Here is a 22,668-nt window from a genome sequence, read left to right on the forward strand (position 1 = left end):
CGCGCTCGCTCCTCCCGCCGGTGCCGGACGGAGCGCACGGGGGGACCGGGCACCGGTGCTGCCCTGCCCGAGCCGCCCCGGTGGGACGGGGCGGGCCCGGCCGCCCCCCGCTCCCGCCCCGCAGGGCAGCCGGTTTCGCTCAGGTCCCGACGTGAGGCGTTGCGGGCGGCGGGGAGCGGGAGGAGATGCCGAGCGTGGGTCCGAGGCGCCGGCCAGGCTGTGCGTGCGCTTCGCTGGCAGCCTCGGAGCAGGTTGGCGTCTCGGTAAGAGCGGGCTCTGCGGGCGAAAGCCGCAGAATTTGCTGGGTCTCTGCCTGCCGCCTGCCCAGCGTCGTGTCCTCCCTCTCCTTGCGGGAGCCCGGGTTCCCACAGACCTAACGGGTCAGGCTCTGTGCTGCGATTTTTGCCGGGGTTTTGCCCGCACGGTAGTAGAGGCGAAAGACGCGAGGTCTGTTTACTTCTCATTTTTGAAAGCTTCCGACACTGCAGACACCTCTGAGGGAAACCCGGCTTAGGGAGTACCCTCTTCATTCCTGTATGGGACCTTTGGCAACCGGGGGCAACTTTCCTCATTGAGCCGAAGTAAGAAGGCAGTCGGGTGGAGGTTGGGGAAGAAACATTGTTGTGGTGGTCACTTATTTTTTGGGCGAGGTGTGCAAGTTCAGAACAGGGGTAGGACCGGTGAAGGTGCTGCTCTGCCTCCTGAGGAGGCTTCCGTTTATAGCTGGAAGTTCTCCTCCAAAACTGTCAAAACACTCTTGTGTAATTGACTTAACAGTTACCGTGACTCAAAGTACTTATTATTACCACAGGATGTTTGATGGTGATGGTGAAGTTTGTTGGGTTTGCCATGTTTTTTTAAAGGTTTTTGAATCACATTTTTCAAGTGTGGGTTAAAATGTAAACTGTGATTGTAACAGAAAAATAAGAGCAACAAACCCTGATTTGTGACGGTGATTCAACATGCAGTTCTCTCTGCTTTTCATGACTGGAACGTTTGCAGTGAAGACTCTTCTACAGGTTTGTTCTCCAAGAGGCAAAATGTGTATTCACAAGGATGCACTCTTGTACTGGAAGAGGTACCAGTCCTGTCATACAAACTTTAAATTTAGAAGTTACTGTGACAGAGATCAGAACCAGCATTGTGTGACTGGGGCATCAACCATATTATGCAAATATTAACAAACTGTAATTTCTGCAGGTAGCTCTTTTGTTTAAATGTTTATTGCATCCTAAAAACTTATATAGAAAGAAAAATCTGATTACTGTTGAAGACGTAACACAGGCTTATTGCTGAGGAAGTTCTGCAGCCTGCCAACTGTTATGCAGGTGGTCCTTAAAACTTAACCTGGGTATTGAACTCTGCATGCATATGTTCACATATTTTCCTTGATACTGAGTCTGTACCAGCTTGTGATACTTAAATACTAGAACACTAGATATTGCTCCTCTTCTTTTTTCTTCTTTTTTTTTTTTCGTTAAATATGCTTGTCCTTTCCCATGTCTGAGTGGGAGTCCACACAAACCAGAGAAACTGAGGAATTAGTTCCACATGAACTGTTACAGTGTACACAGTAAGCAAGGAGAGAGGTGATGGGGAGACTTGCGGTTTCTCTAGCCTTTATTATGTCAATGACAGTTTTGGAAATGGAAAATTTGAAAGTCTGCAGATAGCTAATTGTGTTTGTGGAACAGCTATGCAGCAGCAGCACCTCACATCTGAATGTCCCCTTCTTTTAAACTAAGACTTTTACAGAGAATAATGGGAAGCTGTTATGAGCTTGTTGTGCTTAAATACACAGGGTCCTGTTTGCTAGGCTTTGTATTGCTTTGTACTGAGCAAACTGTAACTGTCAAAGGTCTTATCCTGGGCTTGAGTGATCTCTCAGGCTACTGTGGTCAGAAGTGTCAACTTGTATCACTCGCTGTGTGCCAGGGAGAGGAGTGTGGCTAGTCCAGCTGTCACATCTGGGGGCATCTGAATTGATTTGAGATGCCTATAAGCATGGAGGCTCAAATTAACATCTCTCGGTTTTACAGTGAATTGCCTTTTCTCATGTGGTAGAATTATACCACAAGTTGAAGAGTGAGGGTGGACTTACTATCATGAAAGGCAGGAAAGGGAAAAATGTACAAATGTGGTGTTGAAGTTTCTTATTTTTTCTAGGAATAAACTTAAGGAACTTTAAAACTTTGTCTTTGTTCTAATCCTTAGATTTTGAAGCAAGTTTTATTCGCCTGATTGACAAAGTGACCAATGGCTCTCGGATTGAAATAAACCAAACAGGTGAGACCTGTTTTCCCTTCTTCCTCTGTTCTGGTCTTCTGGGCCCTACCAGTTGCTGCAGTGAAATCAAGGTTTTGTCTTGACAGAGGTAGGTGTTCAGGTATCATTGACTGAGAAGATCAGAAGTAAGCAAGATGAGAAGTGTTGTAGTAATTGATCACATGCAAGATGATCAGCTCTCCACCCTAGTGCAGAGAGTTAAGGAAACTGTATTGCTCAAGAATTAAAAGTAGTATTTTGTTTGGTATTCAAGATTTCGTAGTGGGGGAAGGTCCCTCTGAACTAGAACAGATTTTTGTAGAGGGACGGTTTGCCTTCCACAAAGGCAAACTTCTGAGCAAGACTGCTTGCCTAGTCATGCTCAGAAAAGGGATTGGTTTGAGCAACAAGCATCTCACAGAAAAATCTCATCTTGTTCTTGTCCTCTTTTCTTGGTTTTTTTGAGGATTATGGTTTGTCAGTAAAGCGGATGAACTACAACCAGGTACGCCAAGACAGCAATGACCTGTTGGTCTGATGAAGATTTGGTTGCTGTGAGGGATAATAATTGCTTGTATCAGCGTTTTGGCAATTGCTAAGAGATCCTTTATTTTGGGGAAGAAGAGGAAAGGAGGAGAAATTGTATGCAAGACAGACACGTGTGTTAGTCCATTTATTAACTGCAGACATAGAAATAGCATGCTGGAAGTGCTACCATCTTTCATAAATTCTTTTGTCTCCAATTTGCCTGTATACATCATTGCAAACTGTCTTTATGCTGTAGTAACAGCCAGTGTGCTGACAGCGCTCTCATTGGTTTGCTCCCCTGGCATCTCCCCCAGGTACTACCTTGTATTATCAACCTGGACTTCTGCATGGAGGCTCATTGGAACATGACTGCAGTCCCAGTCGTAGTATTGGCTACTATTTGGAAAGTCTGCTCTGCTTGGCACCTTTCATGAAACATCCATTGAAGATTGTCCTGAGGGGAGTAACAAACGATCAAGTAGATCCTTCAGTAAGTAATAAAATTTAAGTACCAGAGGAGGATTATTCCCCCCCCCCAAAATATTAGGAAGAAGTGTATAAAACATGTTGCACTTTTATCATCCCTCACATCCAGGAGTATCCAGTGTTACTGCATCTGCCAGCAAACTCTCTGAATCAAACAAGCATCTGCTATGCTGTTGCTCCTTTTCTGCATCACACTCCAAACTGCAGTTTGTAATCCACCTTTTGACTTTCAGTTCTGTACTGCATCTCTCTTCTCTCCTGGAAACTCCCTTTAAATGTGATGTGGGGCCCTGCCACTGGTTTGCTTCTACTGTTCTCTTAGAAATTAGATGGGTTGTTTCTCCTACCCCATGCATGTATTTACTGTAAAAAGAGGAAATTGTCTTTAAAATTTGAGTGTGACAAGGAAGGACTCTTTCTCTTCTCTTGGATGCTGGGCAGAGTTATACCGATGCTGCCGTGAAGCCTTCTTTCTATTAGAAACAGAAGTCGTGACAATTATGAAATTACAGTAGCAAAAATATGTAATAACTCTGATTCTTCAGAAAGGTGCTAGAAGGTGCATTAGATCAAATGACTATGAAATGCTTGCCTTGATTTCTGTTACTGCTGATTTACAGTCCTTTGTTTTAGCAATGTTGTTACAAAAAAGAGCTATGGATATTGTGGGATTAAAACAGTGAAGCAATGTTCCTTCTACCCCACCCGCACCCCAAGAAAACCCAAACATAATGGCTTTTGGAGGACAGCACTGCTGTGTTTACCTTTTGAATGGTGATTGGAGACTGCCTGTTTTCCTCTGAGTAGATCAAGGAAACATTGTTATGTGAAAACTTAACCAGTTCCAATGAATACAAATACTATGAAGTATATTTGCAGATACTAGATGAGCCTCCGAGTCCTGCTGGTATTTATGGCTTTTCAATTGTGCTTCTCTTGTCATTTAAAAAACGTGTTCTCTCGCCTGTGGCTCTGGGAGACACCCATATGAGTCGGATGATTGAAGTGGGTGATACACAGCACTGTCAAAAAAAAGAAAAAAGTAAAATGGGAAGCATGTTTTGCTAACCTTTCAGTCACCGTGATTAAAAGTACTTAATAGAAATGGTAAGTAGTGGGAATCAAAGAAGTCTCTTTTGGTTGACTGCGTCTTTTTAATCACAATGGAGAAATTTTTTAAGAATTTGGAGACAAAGAGCTGTCCAATCTTAATGTTGCTTTCAAGTAAGTTTGGACGCTCACCTAAGCAACTGAGTCTTGAGTCTGGAAATTATCCCTTTTCAGGCATCAGTCACATGGGCCAATAGAGATTAAACAATTTTAGTTGAAATGGGTGTGAGAATTTGAGCCAGTTAGTTTGTGCTTGAAGGGGGCTTGGACTGGCCAAAGCTCAGACACAGGCAGGTGTTGACATACATCAGCTGGATCACAGTACCTGACACTAAGTGTAAATAAAATTCAGGTGTACATGCTAAGGAGTTATATTGTAAGTTCATTGTGCTGTAGAAGCACAACTGTAGTTACTGTGACTCAGCTGATGTGTAGTAACTTTTTAAGTGGAGATAACTGAATATCAGTTCCTAAAACTGATTTAAACCTGGTTTATGTCCATTTAACTTGCCTGAGTAAACATTAAACCTGGTGCACACCAATAAACTACTTAAAGGAGTTTTACAAGCGGTTTTGTATAGCATATGGCTCTGCAGGTTGCTGAGATTAAAAGCACAAGTTTAAGTGCTACCCTAAGTGATTTATGTGCTTAAGTAAATGGAAACTTGGTTTTAAATTGATTTGGGCTTTTATTTTTCAGTAGGCAGAAGGTATTTAGAAACTAGGTGAACATTTATTAGCTATGCTTGCCCAAAAAGGGATGCTTAAATTTGTCTATCTGTCTGTACGCTTTCTGGCTTTCCAAGGAGAAAGGGGAAAGGCAAACCAATGTAAATATATTGTGGGTAGTTTAAAATGGGCAAGGAGTTTTCCCTGCTGCTCTTCATCCAAGAAACTCTCCATCTCCAAAAGAGTACTGTGGCCACTGAGATACAGGGTAATGTGCACTTGTTTCAAGTTGGACCATGGTGACAATTGTGTGTGAGTGATACACATCCTAAATGAGTGAGAGGGATACTACTTTGCTCACACTTGTCGGGAAGAGGCGTGACTTTGGAATACCAGCCTGAACTGTTCACTGGCAGCCTACATTTGCATTATGTTTTTCTGCATGGCCACTGATGAGACATGACTGGGGATAGCTTGTGGGACCAGCCATGTGGGACTGGTGTATAGAGTTGAGGTAGTTTCAAGTTTCTCTGTATAGAGAGCATGGGGGGGGGGGTGTAAACTGCCTTTTTGAAGTGAAGGGAGGTGGCACACAAATGGTAGCTCTTATTTTCCTTTCCTTCTCTACCTGTTGTTATCTGACAGATACGTAGTGCTGCAATAACCTGGTTTTAGAATAATCATTCTTAATGTTTAGGTTTGCAAGTGTTTAAGTTTTTTTACAGCTATGCAGTGGGACTTTCAACTGAAATGACTTTCATGCTGGCAGGAGATTAGCATATGAAGTTTTGGCTTGGGAGCAATAATCTTCAATGTTAATCAAAATTCAGCAGTTGTCTGTAATCCCAGGAAAACAAGTTTTTCCTACTGACTTTTCTGTCTTTATTTTTTCCTCCTTAACTCTGGTTTCACTCTTCCCCACCCCTCCCCCAAGTCTAGGTCCTTGTCCCCAAAACATAATGCTGTATGTATGGCAGGGATAAATGCTCTTCTGTGCAGTGCGAAGGCTTGCCCCTTTCCTAGGTAGCCGTGTGCTGTAGGGTCTGTGTCTGGTTGTTTTGCAGCTTTGCACTAAGGGATTCTGCAAACCACTAAAAGTTAGTAAAGTTACTTTTCTTTTTTTTTTTTTTTTAATCATTGTAGATTTCTTTAAAGGCAAAAGGTTTGTATTCACGCTGGTTTGTGAACAAGCAATGTTTATGGGACTTAGCAAGTTGTTGGCATATGTGGTGAGGTATGCCCTTGGTTGTGTGATGAAGCTGAAGGATGGTTTTATGGCTGAGTATACACCAGAGACTAGACAATACAGTTTTAGGTCTCAGTTCTGCTACCGTCTTGTGATTTCCAGTGACGTACTTAACCTCTCCTGCCTGAACTCCCACTCGTCTGCTAAGCAGAACAGCCTTTTCCGCTTCTTCAGATACTGCTGATTACCTTCTTTATTTAGTCTGCAAATTGGAACAGAGACAGTCTCTTATTATGTGTCTGTCTGGTACCTGATAAGTATAATGCCTGGAATTTGTCTGAGGACTAAAAACTGTGACAAGTCTTGACATATTTGGAAACAGACAAACCAGACTCAGAATTGATCCAGCTTCTCAATGCTGGCATAACATGCTTTCTCCAGAGATACAGACTTCAGTCCAAAGAATTGCAAAAGTGGAAATGGAGGAGGGAAAGGGAGTTCCTAACCTACACAGTGAAGCTTTACTTTTTTTACTGGTGTATTTTGTTTCATAAGAAAGAGGGAGAAATATTGTGTAACTTTAATGTGAACCAGATCAGCTTGTTCGAACTTCTGCCAGTGGTATTCACGTGTATCTTATGTGTATGCACATGCGTGTTAGTAAAGGTTTTTGCTCTAAAAGTCAAATTTGTGAGATTAATGAATACTACTGAGGGGCTGAATTAAGGTAGCCTGGCTGTAAAAAATATAAAATATATAAATATAAAAAATAATCATTGACTTAGAGGGTTTTTTAATGAAGACATTCAATTATTGATATTACCATTACCAAATGCCTCTCTGTAAGAAAGGAAGTATGTTGGCCAGCAGAGTTTGAAGAATGAGAACTGTAGCTACTCAGGTAGCTCTAACAGGTTATTTACAGCTTTGTAGGTGAGGTACGTGCTACTACTTCGTCAGTGGCTTGCACTCTCTGCAAAACAGAGAGAAACTTAATTGTGGATTCTGGCTGAAGGTGTGGCAAGGAGGGTGCTTTTTTCCTGCCTCTTCAACTGGTGTCTACCGCATACTCATTTCCTTCATCTGAGTTTAGTTCCTCTTTGGTCATGCTGTCCTGGTCCTGTCTGTCCCAAGCTGCTTGTCTTGGGTAACTACCTGTGCTGTTGCACTGCTAAATCATTTTTGTCACCTTCAGCAATGCTACTGAAGTTTCTGCAGAGGGAAGAAGATGGCAGTCACTGTTGTCTTATGTCAGCAATTAGGAGGAGCAATGGCAAGTAAAATACTGCTCAGACCTGGATCTGGTGAGCATCTGGCTCAAAGGGAGTGCGTGGATGATGTGTCACCCACTTCAGATTCTTCTGAGTATTTCAACAGAAGTTACCTAGAAGCTTCTGTTTCTCAGAAACAGATGAGAAGAAGTTCTTCACAGAAGGATGAGGTTCTTCCTGCCAAATGAAGGGCCTGCTCCAAAATGCAGAGGTTCTTGCAAACATAATTTATTGAGCTGTAGGAATTTTTTAGCAATGACAGAAGAATATAATTTTTTCAATAGCTGTGTTCAGAGAAACAAATGAGCTAGTTTAGCTGAACGATAATAGAAATAAAAATCAGGCTGAGGAAGAAATCCAGAGTGGGAAATTGCACCTCCCAGGAATATGTTCTAGCAAATTTTTTGAGTAATGAGATACTGTGGTAGTCTAAGAGTAGCCAAAGCTCTCTGTGCTGCATTCGCATGTCTTTCCATAGAATACATAGTATGGGGAAGCCTTGCCTTTTTTAGGCACCTCATAATGCAATGATTTTTAAATTACTGACTTATGTAACTTCCAATAAAGAGTCTGCTTTTTTAATTCTGTGTTCTATAGGTTGATGTTCTTAAGGCAACAGCTCTACCCCTACTGAAGAAGTTTGGAATTGATGGTGAAAGTCTGGAAATCAAGGTGAGACAATTTGTTCCTCTTTCCTAGCACATGTTGAAATGGTACTTTTGCACTGCTTCACAGGGCCATGTGCTTGCTGCCAGTATCTGTATCTAGCAGATTTCTAGTTGTAGCTGCACACAACTTCTAAAATTGCCTCTTGTTCTTGGCATGTTTTAAATGGCATACCAGCCACACAGTGATTGAATATGTGGTGGAAGAGAGATGCAAAGGCTATAGGTAGGGAGGGTAGGGAGAAAGTAGTGACTTTTCTTAGTCTGCAAGATCTATGCAAGTTAAGAAACTTTTTTGCTTTATTGTTCCTCTTCAGTTCATTTAATTTCTTTTTCCTTCCACTTGCTCTTCCTGCCCTGTGCTTAGGGCTAGGGAATAATAGTAGAATCTTTTGCCTCCTTCACCAGTAGAGGAGCTGGATCTGTGTTTGGGTGATTGGGGTTTGCTTCCAGTTTGGAAAATACAGGAAGGAAACTTTTCTTTAAAGACTACACTCTTCACAGGCCCAATAGATCTGGATGTAGAATAGATTTTTTTAGGCTGGAGAAAGAAACTGTAGCCTTTCAATGCTCATTTAAAATGTGTGAAGGCCCTGCCTGGCCATGGGCCCCCTGAGCCAGACCCACCCATGAGCCCGTGTTCCATCCCCATCCTTATGGTTGTTGGGTGGAGTGGTGGGACAGGTTCGGGCCGGGCGGGCCTGTTTGTGGGAATGTGTTCATTCTGGTCCCCCATATACATACTAAGCGTAGAACACTTCTAGACTTTCTTCAGCAGTGAGATACAGATTTGGTGTTAAGAGACCAATCTTAAGCTAAGGTTGCCTTCCTGGTAAAGTTGTTGGGTTTTTGGTTGGTTGGTTTGGTTTTGTTTTCCATTGAGAAGCCATGCACTACTGTATTTTAGAGAGAGGAGGAAAAAAGAAATGAATTTTTGCATATAGGTTCAGTGCAAAATCCAGTTCTGCCTTTAGGATGTCTTTTTCTCACCTATGTTCACATAATAACCCTACTGAGAACATTTTATTATATGTGAAATAAAAGCTATCATTTTTGAGTGCGTAAGTACATTCCTCATGCTCTTTACTAACTTGCTTTTTTCCTCCATTACTGTTTCTAGATCAACCGTAGAGGAATGCCTCCCAAAGGGGGTGGAGAGATACTGTTTGCTTGCCCAGTGAGAAAGGTCTTGCAGCCTATTCAGTTCACAGACCCTGGCAAAATCAAGCGCATCAGAGGAACTGCGTATCCTTGTTTGTTTGTTTTTCTTCTTTTAAACGAGTTTGCCTTAAAAAAATTAAGTCTCCGAACTTGAAGTTGTGGAAGTGCACCCATGTGGCTGAGCAAGTGTCCAGATAACACAGAGTGACATTACACAGAGGCATCACGCAAATAGATTTCAAGACCATGTCTCAAAAATGCTGTGTTCAGAACACTCCTGTTCAAAAAGTGTTAGTAGACAACTAAATGAATTTAAAACTGAACAGCACCATTTAAAATCTTTTCAATAGCAAGAAAAAGTTAAAATACCTTCCATCACATAATGTAGCAGCACTAAAAGGAATCTTGCCTTGTGTGTAAAACCAGTAGTAACAAATGTAGTTTTGTTAAGTATTGAATAGGTGGCATCTTGGCTGTTAATGAGTCTAGCAGAATGTTAGATGGGAGCTTAAGTCTTAGTTCAGTTTACACCTCATAGCACACGTGTGAACTGAGCTTTTTGTTGTGTTATGAAAAGCAGTTTGTTAGCTCTTCACTGTCAGTAGTACCATTGGAGATGGAACTGGAGGAGGTATTACTTCTGCATAAAGATAAAGGGCACAAAATGTTGTGGAGTACTCGCTTTTGCAAACAGAACTGCACATCTAGTTAATGTTTTGGGTTTGGGTTTTTTTTTCTTTATTTTTCTCTTCTGGTTCTTATATGGTAACTGTCATGAATCTGCTGTCACTGTAGGAAGCAGGCAGAAATACCTTGCAGGTAAGGTATACTAGAGGTTGTATTTCATGAGGTCCTGCTCTCTATTGAGCATTGGTCAACTTGTAGTTTAATTTGTGATTATAAGAGCCCCAAAAATGATCTGGCTTTGATTACTCAAAAGGAATGCAGGAATGCGGGCAGGTTTCCTGCCACAGGGGCAGACTTGCAGCCTGTTCCTCCTTTTACTTGGTGGCATACCAACATAATTGTGTGTGAGAACAGGACACTGTGACCTCTGTTCCCAAACTGCAGCATTTGGATGAGTGCAGCTTTGCCAAGTGAGAGCAATTTTACTGGGTGCATATGCTGTTGAATAAAAAGGAGGCAGGTCATTGTACTTTTAGTGGAGTTTGTCATCGTCTTTCCATGAAGAAAGTAATTCCCTTGTGCCCCCATCCACCTCTGTAGCAAGTAGTTCTATTCTCTGTTTCTGTGTGAAGGAGGAAGCAATGATCATGGCTTTAGTGCCATCTTTCTAAATTGATGTTAATACACAGCACCATTCTGGGCCACTTTGACTGGATTTGGTCGACGTATGTGAGCTACAGGTTTTTGAACTTCCACTTTCCTTTAGGTTTTCCTGGGCTTTTTCTCAGGGATGAAGGTTTGCCTTTAGTAAGCCCAGTGAGAGGCAGTGTAATTTTAGTTTAGCCTTTAAGTGGCCCTTAAAACCAATAGAAAACAAAACATCTGGAAGGATAAGTGCTTAGATCTTTTGTATGTGCATTTTCGTCCCTTCAAGGTTCAACTGAGCAAATCTTCCTCACAGCTGGGGAGCTTGTGTTGCAGCAACCTTTTGTAGTCATCCAAAATACTGAGTACGCCAGCTGTGCAGAACGATCAGTTTTTTGATTATTATTGACTGGTTTTGCCATTAAGATATTAAAGCTTTTGGTTTACCTATTCCACAAGAAAATGCAAGAGGAATTTGTAGAAAAGGAAATTCCCTTCTGCCAGCTGGGAGGTTTGAGACTCTGTTTCCCTGCATTGCTGTGTGCATGTGGGCGCAGATGGGTGGTTAAACGTGCAGAGCATGAGTCTGCATTATAGTTGGGATGGAATTTGGAGCACTATGTGCTTTGTACATTTGAAGATCTGTTGGGAATATCACTGAAGCAGCACCTGAGTAAAAGGGCATAAAGGCAGTTCATCTCTTGTGTACTGTGAGGAGGTGGGTGGGGTGAGCAGCATGGTGGTAATTTCTTCTTCCCTGGAACTGTTACCCACACATGCTGAGTGACTAGAGAACCAGTGAACATGATAGCCTCACAGCACTGCAAAATAGTTGGAGAGAGCAAAGATTTTCTTTTTTTTTTTTTTAGCCTTTTGAAACTAATTTTTTCTTTTGTTAAAACATTCGTCTTTAATTTCATCTACCCAATTTCTCCCTGATAGAAATACAAAAACAGGATTTCTTGCTGCTAATTTAGAGAAACTTCACTCATCACCATCTTTTAGTAGTATATGAAGAGCAGAGCATGCAGAACTTCCTCCCTTATAAGAAAGCACAGGTTGACAGAAAAGCAGTTTAAAATTACTGAATGGCATTTTTAAGATAGATGTTTGCCTAGTCACAATAAGCTGTTCTGCACATGTTCTGTGTACTTCACTTCAACATGTATCAGTGAAAAGACTGTAGGAAGCACTCAGAAAAATGGACCAGTGCTCATGAATGGATGTATAGGACAAAACCACATTGCTGAAATAATGCATTAGGACCTCTTGGCCACTTTTGTCAGTCTCTGGTTTAATTTTCTTTTGTGACCACAATTAATTTCTTAGCTTGGAAATGTAGATACTCTGTCAGAGTGTCACCACAGATGGCAAACAGAATGGTGGAATCTGCAAGGAGCATCCTGAATAAATTCCTCCCAGACATTTATATCTACACGGATCATATGAAGGGGGTCAGCTCTGGAAAGTGAGTATCCAGTATTCACAGGGAACAGAAATGTAATTCTGCATTTGTTCATCTGTTAGGGTGTTCTGATTTGTAATTTTATTGAGTTTTAGACAGTGATCTTCTATTTTGCTGACTTGAAATAAATATTCCTCCTGGGGAAAAAATTGAATGATTCAATTAGAAACACTTGTGTTACTAGTGGTACAGGCATATAAGTTGTGTGTTTTCTTAAACAAGGAATGTAATACATCGTTACTGCCACTAACAGGAACAGTTTTAAACCTGTTGCTTTGAAGTGAGACTAAGATCAGAGGTGCCATGCTGTAGTGTGAAAACCAACATTCAAACTTGACTGTACACCTTCTGATGGAAATGGTAGTATTAAGGATGGGACCAAACTGTTTTAGGAAGTGTTTGAGCTGTATGGGTTGTCTTCTGCTTTACCGTTACATAAACAGCTGAAGGAATGTCCTTTCACATAGCATATACAGCTAGGGGAAGAAGAAGGAAGTAGGGGACATTCAGGAGTGATGGCATTTGTCTTCCCAAGTAACCGTTATGTGTGATAGAACCCTGCTTTCCTGGAGATAGCTGAACACTTGCCTGCGAATGTGAAGGGCTGAGTGAATTCCTTGGTTTGCTTTACTTGCATGAGTGGCTTTTGCTTTACCTATTAAAATGCCTTTATCTCAGCCCAGGAATTTTCTCACTTTTACCCTTTTGATTCTGTCTCCCCATCCCACTGTGCGGGAAGTGAGTGAGTGGCTGCGTGGTACTTAGTTGCTGGCTGGGGTTAAACCATGACAATGCTCAATCCAAGCATGCACATTTTTTTTCACTGTTTCTGCTTTTTGAAATACTACCTTAAAGAAAATTTGTTACGTTTACAAATCTAAAAATTGTTGACTTACTTTTAAGTATTTTTCCTCTTTTCCAATCCTTCATCATATTTAATATCCCAGGTAAGTCAGTCTTGTGGCTCCAGACTGTTAACAGTGATCAAAATTGCAAAAACTTTTTTGGGAGCTGTGTGGTTTTGCAGTTTTTTTTTTTTTTTTTTTTTAATTTATCTGTCTATAAAAAGTCAAATTAATTGGGGCAGCAGCATTACATTTACTACTTGCTTGGCTAGCCTGTGCAGAGGGATAAATAATAGCATGGGAAGAGGAACTGAATCCCCCTCCACCTTGCTGGTGGATGTGGCTTTCTGATGCTGCTGTGCTGTCACATTCAGCGTAAGTATGGTGCCAATACAATTGCAGTATACCTGATACTAACATTGTGCCACTTTGGCAAAGCTTTTTTTATTACTTGGTTCCCAGTGCTTGTGTGTGTGTGTCTTAGCAGGACGGGGAAGGAAAGCAGTATGCCTCGTTGTTGGCAGTGATGCCTCTGGTGATGAGTAGGACCAGTGAGGACTAGTTCAGCCCATCTGTGCCCAGCCCAAACCAAGCCCTGATTTCAGAATATAAGGCGTTGGACTGCAGACCGTATCCCTTCCACAGTGCCAAAACCTTCAGGAAATACATTATATCTTCTGCCACCCATAATGTGTCTCTAAACAAAAACTTCCCAGTTCTGTTTTGAGCATTTGCAGCAAAAGAGTTTGCCTGTGCAGATGCTTCCTAATACTGTCTGCACATACATGAGGCAGTGGATGATTTTAATTTTTATTTAGGCAGATTGACACATGCTACTGAACACTAACAAAATCTGCCAGGGGGTATATTTATTAAAGGATACTTGTCCAAAAAATAACATCTTTGACACTGTTCTTTTCATGCTGTGTAGATCCCTCTCTTTCAGAGGAAGGAGAGGAGAAGAGAAGCGTCTTTAACATACCTTCTGTGTTGTTCAGCAAGTGCAGGCAGTTAAATGTGAGAGGGAACCACCGATATCTTTTTGTTCCTGCCCAACTGAAAAGCCTCTGGAGGAACTGTTGTTTTTCTGGCACTGGGAGAGTTTCTGTGTATGATGTTTGGGGTTTGTTTCTGTGGGTTGTTGATGTTGGTGACATTCCTTACAGTTTTGAGTCAGTGGGACTATTCTAATTAAGAAGCTGGGTGGTGGAGGCAGCAGGAGCCCAGAACTATGGGAAACCCTCTATGTGGAGTAAAGTTAAGTTAACCTTATTTGAATGGCTAGTTATTGGTGCTTTTCCAGAGCCTATAAATAAGAGGATCTTATGACTATTTTTTTTCTTTACTTACAACTTTCTGATTTCTCAGCAAGCTGTACTCAGCCATCGGTGACTTTGTTGTAGCAAAAGTGTTTCTTAACTCTCACAATACCATTTTGTAGGATCCTAAACTCAAAGGAAAACAGGGCGTTTTGGTTTCTTTCTTCAAATCATATGTTCAGAATTCTTACACAGTTGTAATGATTTAGATGGTATTGAACTCAAAGTGAAAAGAAGCAATTGGAAATACAAGTGTCATGGTTTAAGCCCAGCCAGCAACGAAGCACCATGCAGCTGCTCACTCACTTCTCCCCACTGAGTGGGATGGGGGACAGAATCAGGGAAAAACAAGTAAAACTTGTTGGTTGAAATAAGAACAGTTTATAGGACGGAAAGGAGGAAACTGATAATGATAATAATAACAATAATAAAATGACAATAATAATAATAATAATAGAATTGGAATATACAGAGCAAGTGATGCACAATGCAATTGCTCACCACCCACCAAGCAATGCCTAGTTAGTTCCCGAGCAGCAATTCCCCCACTCCCCCCAGTTTATATACTAGGCATGATGTCACATGGTATGGAATACCCCTTTGGCCAGTTTGGGTCAGGTGCCCTGGCTGTGTCCCCTCCCAACTTCTTATGCCCCTTCAGTCTTCTTGCTGGCTGGGTATGAGAAGCTGAAAAATCCTTGAATTTGGTTAAGGACTATTTGGCAACAACTGAAAACATCAGTGTGTTATCAACATCATTCTCATACTGAACCCAAAACATAGCACTATACCAGCTACTAGGAAGACAACTCTATCCCAGCTGAAACCAGGGAAGGCAATTAACATCAGAGTGGTTTCTGATTTAATACCTGCTGCACAAACATTAGACTAAGTAGCTGTTAGTGTTGTCAAAACACATTTGGCCTTTAGGAGGCAGTCATCTACAAATCGTACTTGATGTTTTAAGAGAATTGCTCTGAACTGGAATAACCTGATAGGACTTTGCAAAGTATTAAAAATGGCATTAATGAGATTCTGTGTTAGGTGATGTAGTCAATTATAAAAATACCCCTTAACCTCATAAATCACATCCATGCCTGTAATAGATTGTTCATCTGTGCTCATTTTCCTTTCCCTGCTGCAAAAACCCTTCATCTGTCTGAATTACCAACTTGCTCACTTGTTCCAGTCTTCCATTAATATTTTGTCTTTGTTTATTCAGTATATGCACCATGTTGCTAGAGGACTTTCCCATTCTAGCTCAGGGTTCTTATCTCATAGAAATGCCACAAACAAATATTCTTCCTGGGTACAGTCCAGACCCCTTGCATTTGAAAAGTCAGCATGCGTGGAATATGCAGTCACAACCAGTGACTGAAACATGTGTCTGTTTCTACAGTTATGTAGTGACAAGCAGCTATTTTTATTTGAAAGGTGAATTGTAAAATCTTTCAGCTTCCTCCCCCCAACCCTCCAAAAAAAAAAAAAAAAAAAAAAAAAATTGGTACATTTGTTGCTTTGTGTAAACCTCTTGCAAAACGTCTTCAGGCAGTCAGATGATTGGAGGCATGAAAAATCCAATTTCCACATACTTTTATCAGCAGCAATAGATATTTTTTTTCCTTTGAAAACCATCCAGCACTTGACAGATTGAAACTAGTGAGGGAATTTGTCCAGAAATTATACTTTCTTCAGAGTCAGGTGTCAGAGAACTTCTGAAATGAAGAGGGCTGGAGAGGTCTGAACCAGGTAATTTTCTGCTTTAGTGTACTGCAGCCATTTGAATGTGATGAGTCAAATTCTGCAAAGCACCAGATAGTGAGGATCTCGGGACAACAGAAAAAAAAACCCAACATTTTGAGGAGGAAGCAGGGTCAGGCAAGTCTTTGAATGATAAAGTGATAGGCCATGAGGTTTCGGTGTCTTTGAAGACCAGATTCTGAGTGAGGTTATTAGCTGTGGTCTGCTGTGGTACCGGTGGCACTCCTGGAAGGCTATTTTATGTGTGGGCCATTTCAGTGCAAGAGTGACTGACAATTGCTGAGCAGAGTACGGACTGCTTGCAGTCCTCTGCTGCAGCAGCTCACGGTGGAAAAGTTCTTGTTTGTTAGCATTTTTGGCTATTGTGCTGCTTATCCACTGGAGTGCTCAGTCCTTATTCACTGTGCATTAATTCCTCACTCCCTCTGTCATAGGCAATATGATGGGGTTTGTTCTGTAGTTTTCAGAGTGCACACTTGAATTTATGTATGACACACATGCTCGCACAGCTCTAGCCAGGAATTGGGTCCTGACTGATTGATTTTGATTTTGATTTTTTTTTTTTTTTTAGCTTAGGTCAGTTTGATCTTGCATTGACCCCAGAGAGGATATAAAAATATGTTGTAAAGCATGCAGTGTTTGTTTAGTTTGAAGATACTTTTTTTTTTTAAGTTTCTTTGTCTAGATAAGATGACTAGTGAAACAGTGAAAATTTGGGAAAGCTGTGCATTGAGCAAGAATAGGTTGCTCTGAACAGGCACTCTTTAAGTCCCACTCTCTTTACAGGGCTCAAAGGAGAATTTCTCTCCCTGTGTTTAGATCCTCTCTTGATGAGATTTGTTTCTCCATCTGTGTCCTTGCCTGTAGGTACTGTGCTGCAGGCGCCAGGGAGAGTTGACCACAAAAGGCATCCTGGGAGCATTGGACATAATTCTCTGTAGAAGGGTTTTAGCTGTCGGGGTCACCCACAAATCTGCTGGAGTTCATTACTGTTTAAAGGGCCCCAGGGGCATCTCTTAAAGTGCTTGCTTAATCCTTGCTATTATGTGAACTTTACCACCTAGGAAATCTAAGGATTTGAGTCTTGCTAAGTGCTAAATGGTCCCTTTTCCTCAGCCTTCAAAAAGAAGTGAAAGAGGCTGTACAATTCTTGGAATCAGTGAAGCTTTTTTTATGTATATTTGTTGATGGAAAGATGTCGGAGCTAATTGACTAATAATAAGTGGCACAGTGCTAATGGCAGTGGCACTGAAAGAGAAGGTGTGGAGTGACTGGCTAGCATTGTCTTTACAAATCCTCACACAGTTCTTACCTAAGCTTAATTGTAGAAGGCCAATAAGGATTTTCCTCTCGTCTTTGAAAGGCATTGGTTATGGGAGCTTTATATAGCAGGTGATTGGCAGAATGGAAAGGCCTGAAGAACTGGAAAAGGATTGAATGTTTATATTCCTTGTGATCATGAAAAATAGGCGAGGATGCAATAGTTATTTAAGGCTGAGTTCTTTAATGAAGAAGGATTGAGTTGTTAGGGGGGCTTGGGGGGTCAGGCGGAGTAAGGCTGTTTTATTTAGCTAGAGCTAAAATGCGTGAGGCATTTCACTGAAAGCTTAATTTCCAAGATGGCCTTACATCAGTATGACAAGGCTGTGCTCTATTCTTCTGGGGGGAACAGGGGGAAATGAACCAATGTCTGCACTTCACATAACACATTATTGAGGCATGCAAGTGTGTACACAGGTAAGGGAGGAAATTGTGTGTATGCCAAAATATAACCAAGACTAAATCAAAGCTGCAGTCAAGCTCAGAGAATAATCCTCTTTGAAACACTGTTGTCCAGTACCCAGAGTTGTGATATTAGTATGTGCATGCCAACTGCGGTATTTCATCTTAGAATCACAGAATGGTTTGGGTTTGAAGGGACCTTAAAGATCATTTAGTTCCACCCCCCCTGCCATGGGCAGGGACACTCTCCACTAGACAGGGTTGCTCAAAGCCCCATCCAGCCTGGCCTGGAACACTTCCAGGGATGGGGCATCCACAGCTTCTCTGGCCAACCTGTTCCAGTGCCCCACCACCTTCACAGTGAAGGATTTCTTCCTTACACATCTACTCTAAATCTACCCTCTATTTGTATAACAGTATTTCAAAATGGACAGGATTTTAAGTGGTATGTGTCTCTAATTGTCACATCCAGCTGGATCTGGCTCTGTTTTCAATGGAAACAATAATGGAGAAACTGCCATAAACTGAGTTAATATGAACTAGAAGCTGCATCCTAGGTTGGTAACAAGCGCCAGCTATTTTGGAACACATCTCAGTATTTTGGCTCTGACTTCAACCATCCCATTTCTCTTGGGAGGGTTGTTTTTGATTTTGAATTCTTGAGTAAGTGGCAGGTGGATTGAGAGAAAAAAGTTGGCCTCCTTCGGAGTGGCATGTCCCTCACTTGACACAAGTTACTGTTCTGTCATCATTAGATTACAAGCAGATCATTTAATTTCCCTGTCTGGCAACTGACTACGTGGGAATGGGCATAACGGCGCATTGCTAGTGCACAACAATAGTAGGGATAACTGACTTACTGCAGCAAGAGAGCTTATGTAAGCAGCTAGGATGTGATAGATGCATCATGTTTTTCTATGTTGTTTAGGATGTGGTTGTCTCTGTGCTGATTGAAGCTTTTGTATAAATTTGGTCATAAAAATACATTTTTTTATAATGTTTTCAGCTTTAGAAAAAACAAAAACAAGCTCAGAAAAGGTGAAGTTTTCATCCAAGTGATAAAGAGCATTTTGAATTATTAACCGAACTACAAATACATAAGTTCTGTGTCAGGAATACTCCTTACCAAACTCTCATCTGATTCTTGTACATGTTTCAGATTGGCAAATATAGCTGGTGAGAGCTGTGGCCCTAGATCGCACCAGCAAATTCTGCAGGTACCATGTTCACTCAAGATACAGCACAATTTTTATTAGTCCCACAGAGAGCATTAGGTTGAGTGCATGAATTTCACTTTGGTATGGCAGGTTCACGCAGTTAAAAGGGTGAGGGCTGCTGTAAGAGCATGTTGCTAGGAGTTAAGTCATGGTAGTGAACGTAATGAAGTTGTTTCCTTTGTTGTGGTGTATCATTTGTTTCATGAAGTGCAGAGGCTTTTTCAGAAGAACAGAGCTGAGACTTGTCACACTGAAGCTAGGCTATCTTGAAAATTAAACCTTCAGTAACTCTCCTTGGAAAGGTCCTCCTTTCTGGCCTCTCACTTAGTAAACGTGCTGAGGTTATCACGTCGTTGTGTTTTCTTAATCTATGTAGTCCAAAATTTATTTAGCACCTTCTTGCCTTTTGGATGGTGTTATCTCTTAAAATGATGACAGATTACTCCTTGCCCACAAAACTGTCAGTTTACCTCATTAGAGAAATTGGTTTTAAAAGGATGAATTTTTAGTTTTGGTCTCTCCAGAGAACATATTCAGAGGGCATAGCATTAGGCCTGATCCAGCAGGAAACTGTTCAGAGGTTTCATGTGGCTGTGGATCAGGGTTGATATGAGGACAGTCCGAAATAATGTTATGACAGGTAATTTTTCTGTTTTCAATGTGTTTGCATAGTAATAGTTTTGGTAAATTCTCTCTACAGCAGTCTTGACTGGAAGTATCCCTTTTAATTTATGTTCAAGCTTGGTAAACAAAGCAAGCCTTCCAATTCTAATTTACATATGCATCATAGTTAACACCTTCTGCATATAAAACAGTTTACCATGCATGTATGACTTACTACAGTCAAATATGTACAAGAGTATGTGTAGTTCTATGTAACTTTATGCATGGCTTTTTCACATAGCAAAAAAAAAAAAATCTTCCCATTTTAAATATGGGGGAAAAAATGTTAAACCACAAAAGTTAGCAGAAGGTCTTAGGTGGGTTCGTGTGAAACAACTTTTAACTTGCTGTTTTGTGTCTGCTAACACTGAACTATTTGTCCAAATATAACTTTATAGTTACCATAAAGTGCTGCATCTTCAAATGCACATGAACTATAATTCATGCCTGTTTTCAATTTACTGCAAAGAAATTCTGCAGTGCTTACATTCTGTGATGTTAGAAGAGAATAGGTTGGGAGAGATGGGAGGGATCTTTAATGTGACCTTGTTACTGGGGTTTGTTTTAGTTTTGTTCCTTTCCCACCTGACATGTGAAAATAATGTCATTGTTGCAAAATCTAGATTTTTATCTTTTTGGCTTTTGAAAATTGGGAGCAGTAATTCAGCCTTTTAAGTGTATCTTTCTCCCTCATTACTCTCCTCCCATCCCAATTTCTGGTTTGTACAGAGATTAATTATTAAAACATTTTGGTTTGCAGGGAGGCTGTGTAGATTCAACAAATCAGAGCCTTGCTCTGCTCCTCATGACCCTTGGACAACGGGATGTTTCCAAAGTCCTGTTAGGACCTCTGTCTCCATACACGTAAGTTGTTTTGTTCAGTTCAATTACCCAGTCTTGTTTAATTCACTAGTTTTATTGCACAGCTATTTTATGTATATGGAAGACTTTGCTTGTGGCTATAGAACAACTTGTACCCATCCTCAAATGAGACAGGTGGTGTAAGTTACCTGGTGTTTATTTCTACATGTTAGAAGATGATTCCCTTACTGTTCTATATTATTCCTGATTCTGAGAATTGCAGAGATGGGGTTTATTATTCGTTCTTGGTCTTGGATTGTATGCGTACATCAGTTTGCTTTTTGTTGCCTAGCATACACTACTGTGTTTTCCTAGTGATCTCTCTCTAGCTGTGGCATTAAATGGCATGTTTCAAATGGCTAGCCAAATGCTAAAGCTGTGATTGTCCATAGGAAGCAGCTTAAGAGTTCAATTCATGGAGCTATGTGCAGCCCCACACCTTTAGCCCTGTTGGGCAGCGGATTTCTATCTAATCCTTCAGTCTCAATTTTTATTAAAGCTTTGCGGCTGGCAGTTGTTCAGAGGATAGGAAGAAACTAAGTTTCTTACATTGGCAGTTGCAACAGACAGGTTAGGGAGAGGGCATCGAGTATCAAAAATTTCATTTACTCTATCAGACTGGCAGGTGATTGACTAGATCACAGTTATACCTAGAGACTGAGCAGTTTTCCTTTAATCAAATGGAGGGAGGGTTGTTTATCTGATAAAGGCATCAGATAATAAGACTATGAACTGTCCTTTTTCAGTTATCATGGTACCGGTGCTGTATACATGAAAGGTACAGTACTGTGATAACTGAAGAATGGTGGTGCCATCACATTGAGAGCTAGAAATTGCTTAACTGCTATTCTCAACCCCTGTTATCTTGGAAACAACATTCATAAGATTTTGAGGGGAAGACAGGGAAGCCTCCCATTGCACAGGGTTAAGGTAAGTATCCACGTGAAAGGCTTACAGAGAGTAGATACTGGTGTTTGAAGTGCACAGTTCAAGCATGTGAAACAACCAATCACTTGTCATTGTGCAGTCTTTTTTTTTGTCTTTTTTTTTAAGGTTATGTTATGAAAATCACACAAGCGCGCTTTTATTTTGTAAGCAGGCTGATTTCAAATGGGTGGGTTGTCCCTTCTTCCAAGCTAGGAGTGTGCGGCAAGAATGAAGGTCAGGAGCAGACATCCTGAAGCAGCGTGTGTCATGTGAGATCCTAAAATTTGTGATTCTGTGACTCATCAGTCCTGTGAGGATCTATTCAGAGATCACGCAGCTCTGTCTGCAGCACCCCCATGGCCTCACTAAGGCAGCTCATAAAGGACTGGGAAATTTGGCTCCTGAGCAACTCATTAGATGCCCAGGCTTTGGAAGTAAATTGCAGTACTGTCATGTTCCACTTCATTGTCCCTTCTTTTCTCTCTTGGGGCTCTGACATCTCTGCATTTAACATTTTCACCCTGCAGAAGCCGAAGCTATTTATAAGCCGTGTTATGCTAGAGTGGCTTCCCTGTCTAGCACAATGTAGCATGAATGTGACAGTTCAGTTGGTGGATGAGAGCACTGTGTGGGGGACATGGTGCTTTGGAATACATCCATCAGGAGGAGGAACCGTCTCCCAAGTATTTCCACAGGAGGCATCCTTTGCCCCCACGAATGGCACGGGGCAGGGGGGTGAGGGGTGGGCAGGCAGGCAACACCATGAGCGTGGCTGTCCTGGGAGGCACTGGGGACACCAGTCCCAAAAACACCACTTGGCCTGCGGCCATCTGGATTACTTCCTCTCATCTGGTGCTCCAGATCTCATGGAAGTTAAGTGCCTCTCTGTCAAGCTGAGCTTAAAATCAAATTGGGTGCTGGCTGTGTTGCCACCTGGCAGAGGTTGGTCTTGCAGGACAGGTTTGTGCAGGTGAACTGCTGTGAGCCCGGGGTACGTGAAGGAGAGCAAAGGGAAAGCTTGAGTGCCCCGGCCCTTGCTTGGTTGCGCAGAGGTTTAGGGGCTTCAAGGGGAGGGGACAAGGCCAGGTGCAGCGCCCGAGGCGGGCCTGCCTCGGGCAGGGCGCTCTGCCCGGCCGGGCTGCCGCTTTCGATTGTTGCCCGAGCCCTGCCCGGGGTCGGGGGTGACCGTCCCCGCCCGCACCCAGACCCTCGACCGGTCGTCTCCTTCCTCCCCGTCCGCTGCCGCCGGGGCCGGCGACCGGGCCGGGGCCCGCA

General features: G+C 41.8%; 1 protein-coding gene across 1 annotated transcript in view; it reads left to right on the top strand.

The window, feature by feature from the left end:
* Positions 1–1,551: 1,551 nt before the first annotated feature.
* RCL1 (RNA terminal phosphate cyclase-like 1) overlaps positions 1,552–22,668 on the top strand; it is a 24,681-nt gene continuing 3,564 nt past the window's right edge. The window contains exons 1-8 of the mRNA XM_010586058.1: positions 1,552–1,573; positions 2,215–2,286; positions 3,108–3,283; positions 8,113–8,187; positions 9,301–9,425; positions 11,956–12,081; positions 18,885–18,942; positions 20,366–20,469. Of these exons, the coding sequence (XP_010584360.1) occupies positions 1,552–1,573; positions 2,215–2,286; positions 3,108–3,283; positions 8,113–8,187; positions 9,301–9,425; positions 11,956–12,081; positions 18,885–18,942; positions 20,366–20,469 (758 nt within the window). The remainder of the gene's footprint in view (positions 1,574–2,214; positions 2,287–3,107; positions 3,284–8,112; positions 8,188–9,300; positions 9,426–11,955; positions 12,082–18,884; positions 18,943–20,365; positions 20,470–22,668) is intronic.

Source organism: Haliaeetus leucocephalus, unplaced genomic scaffold (assembly GCF_000737465.1).
Source record: "Haliaeetus leucocephalus isolate CR32 unplaced genomic scaffold, Haliaeetus_leucocephalus-4.0 Scaffold139, whole genome shotgun sequence".
NCBI lineage: Eukaryota > Metazoa > Chordata > Aves > Accipitriformes > Accipitridae > Haliaeetus > Haliaeetus leucocephalus.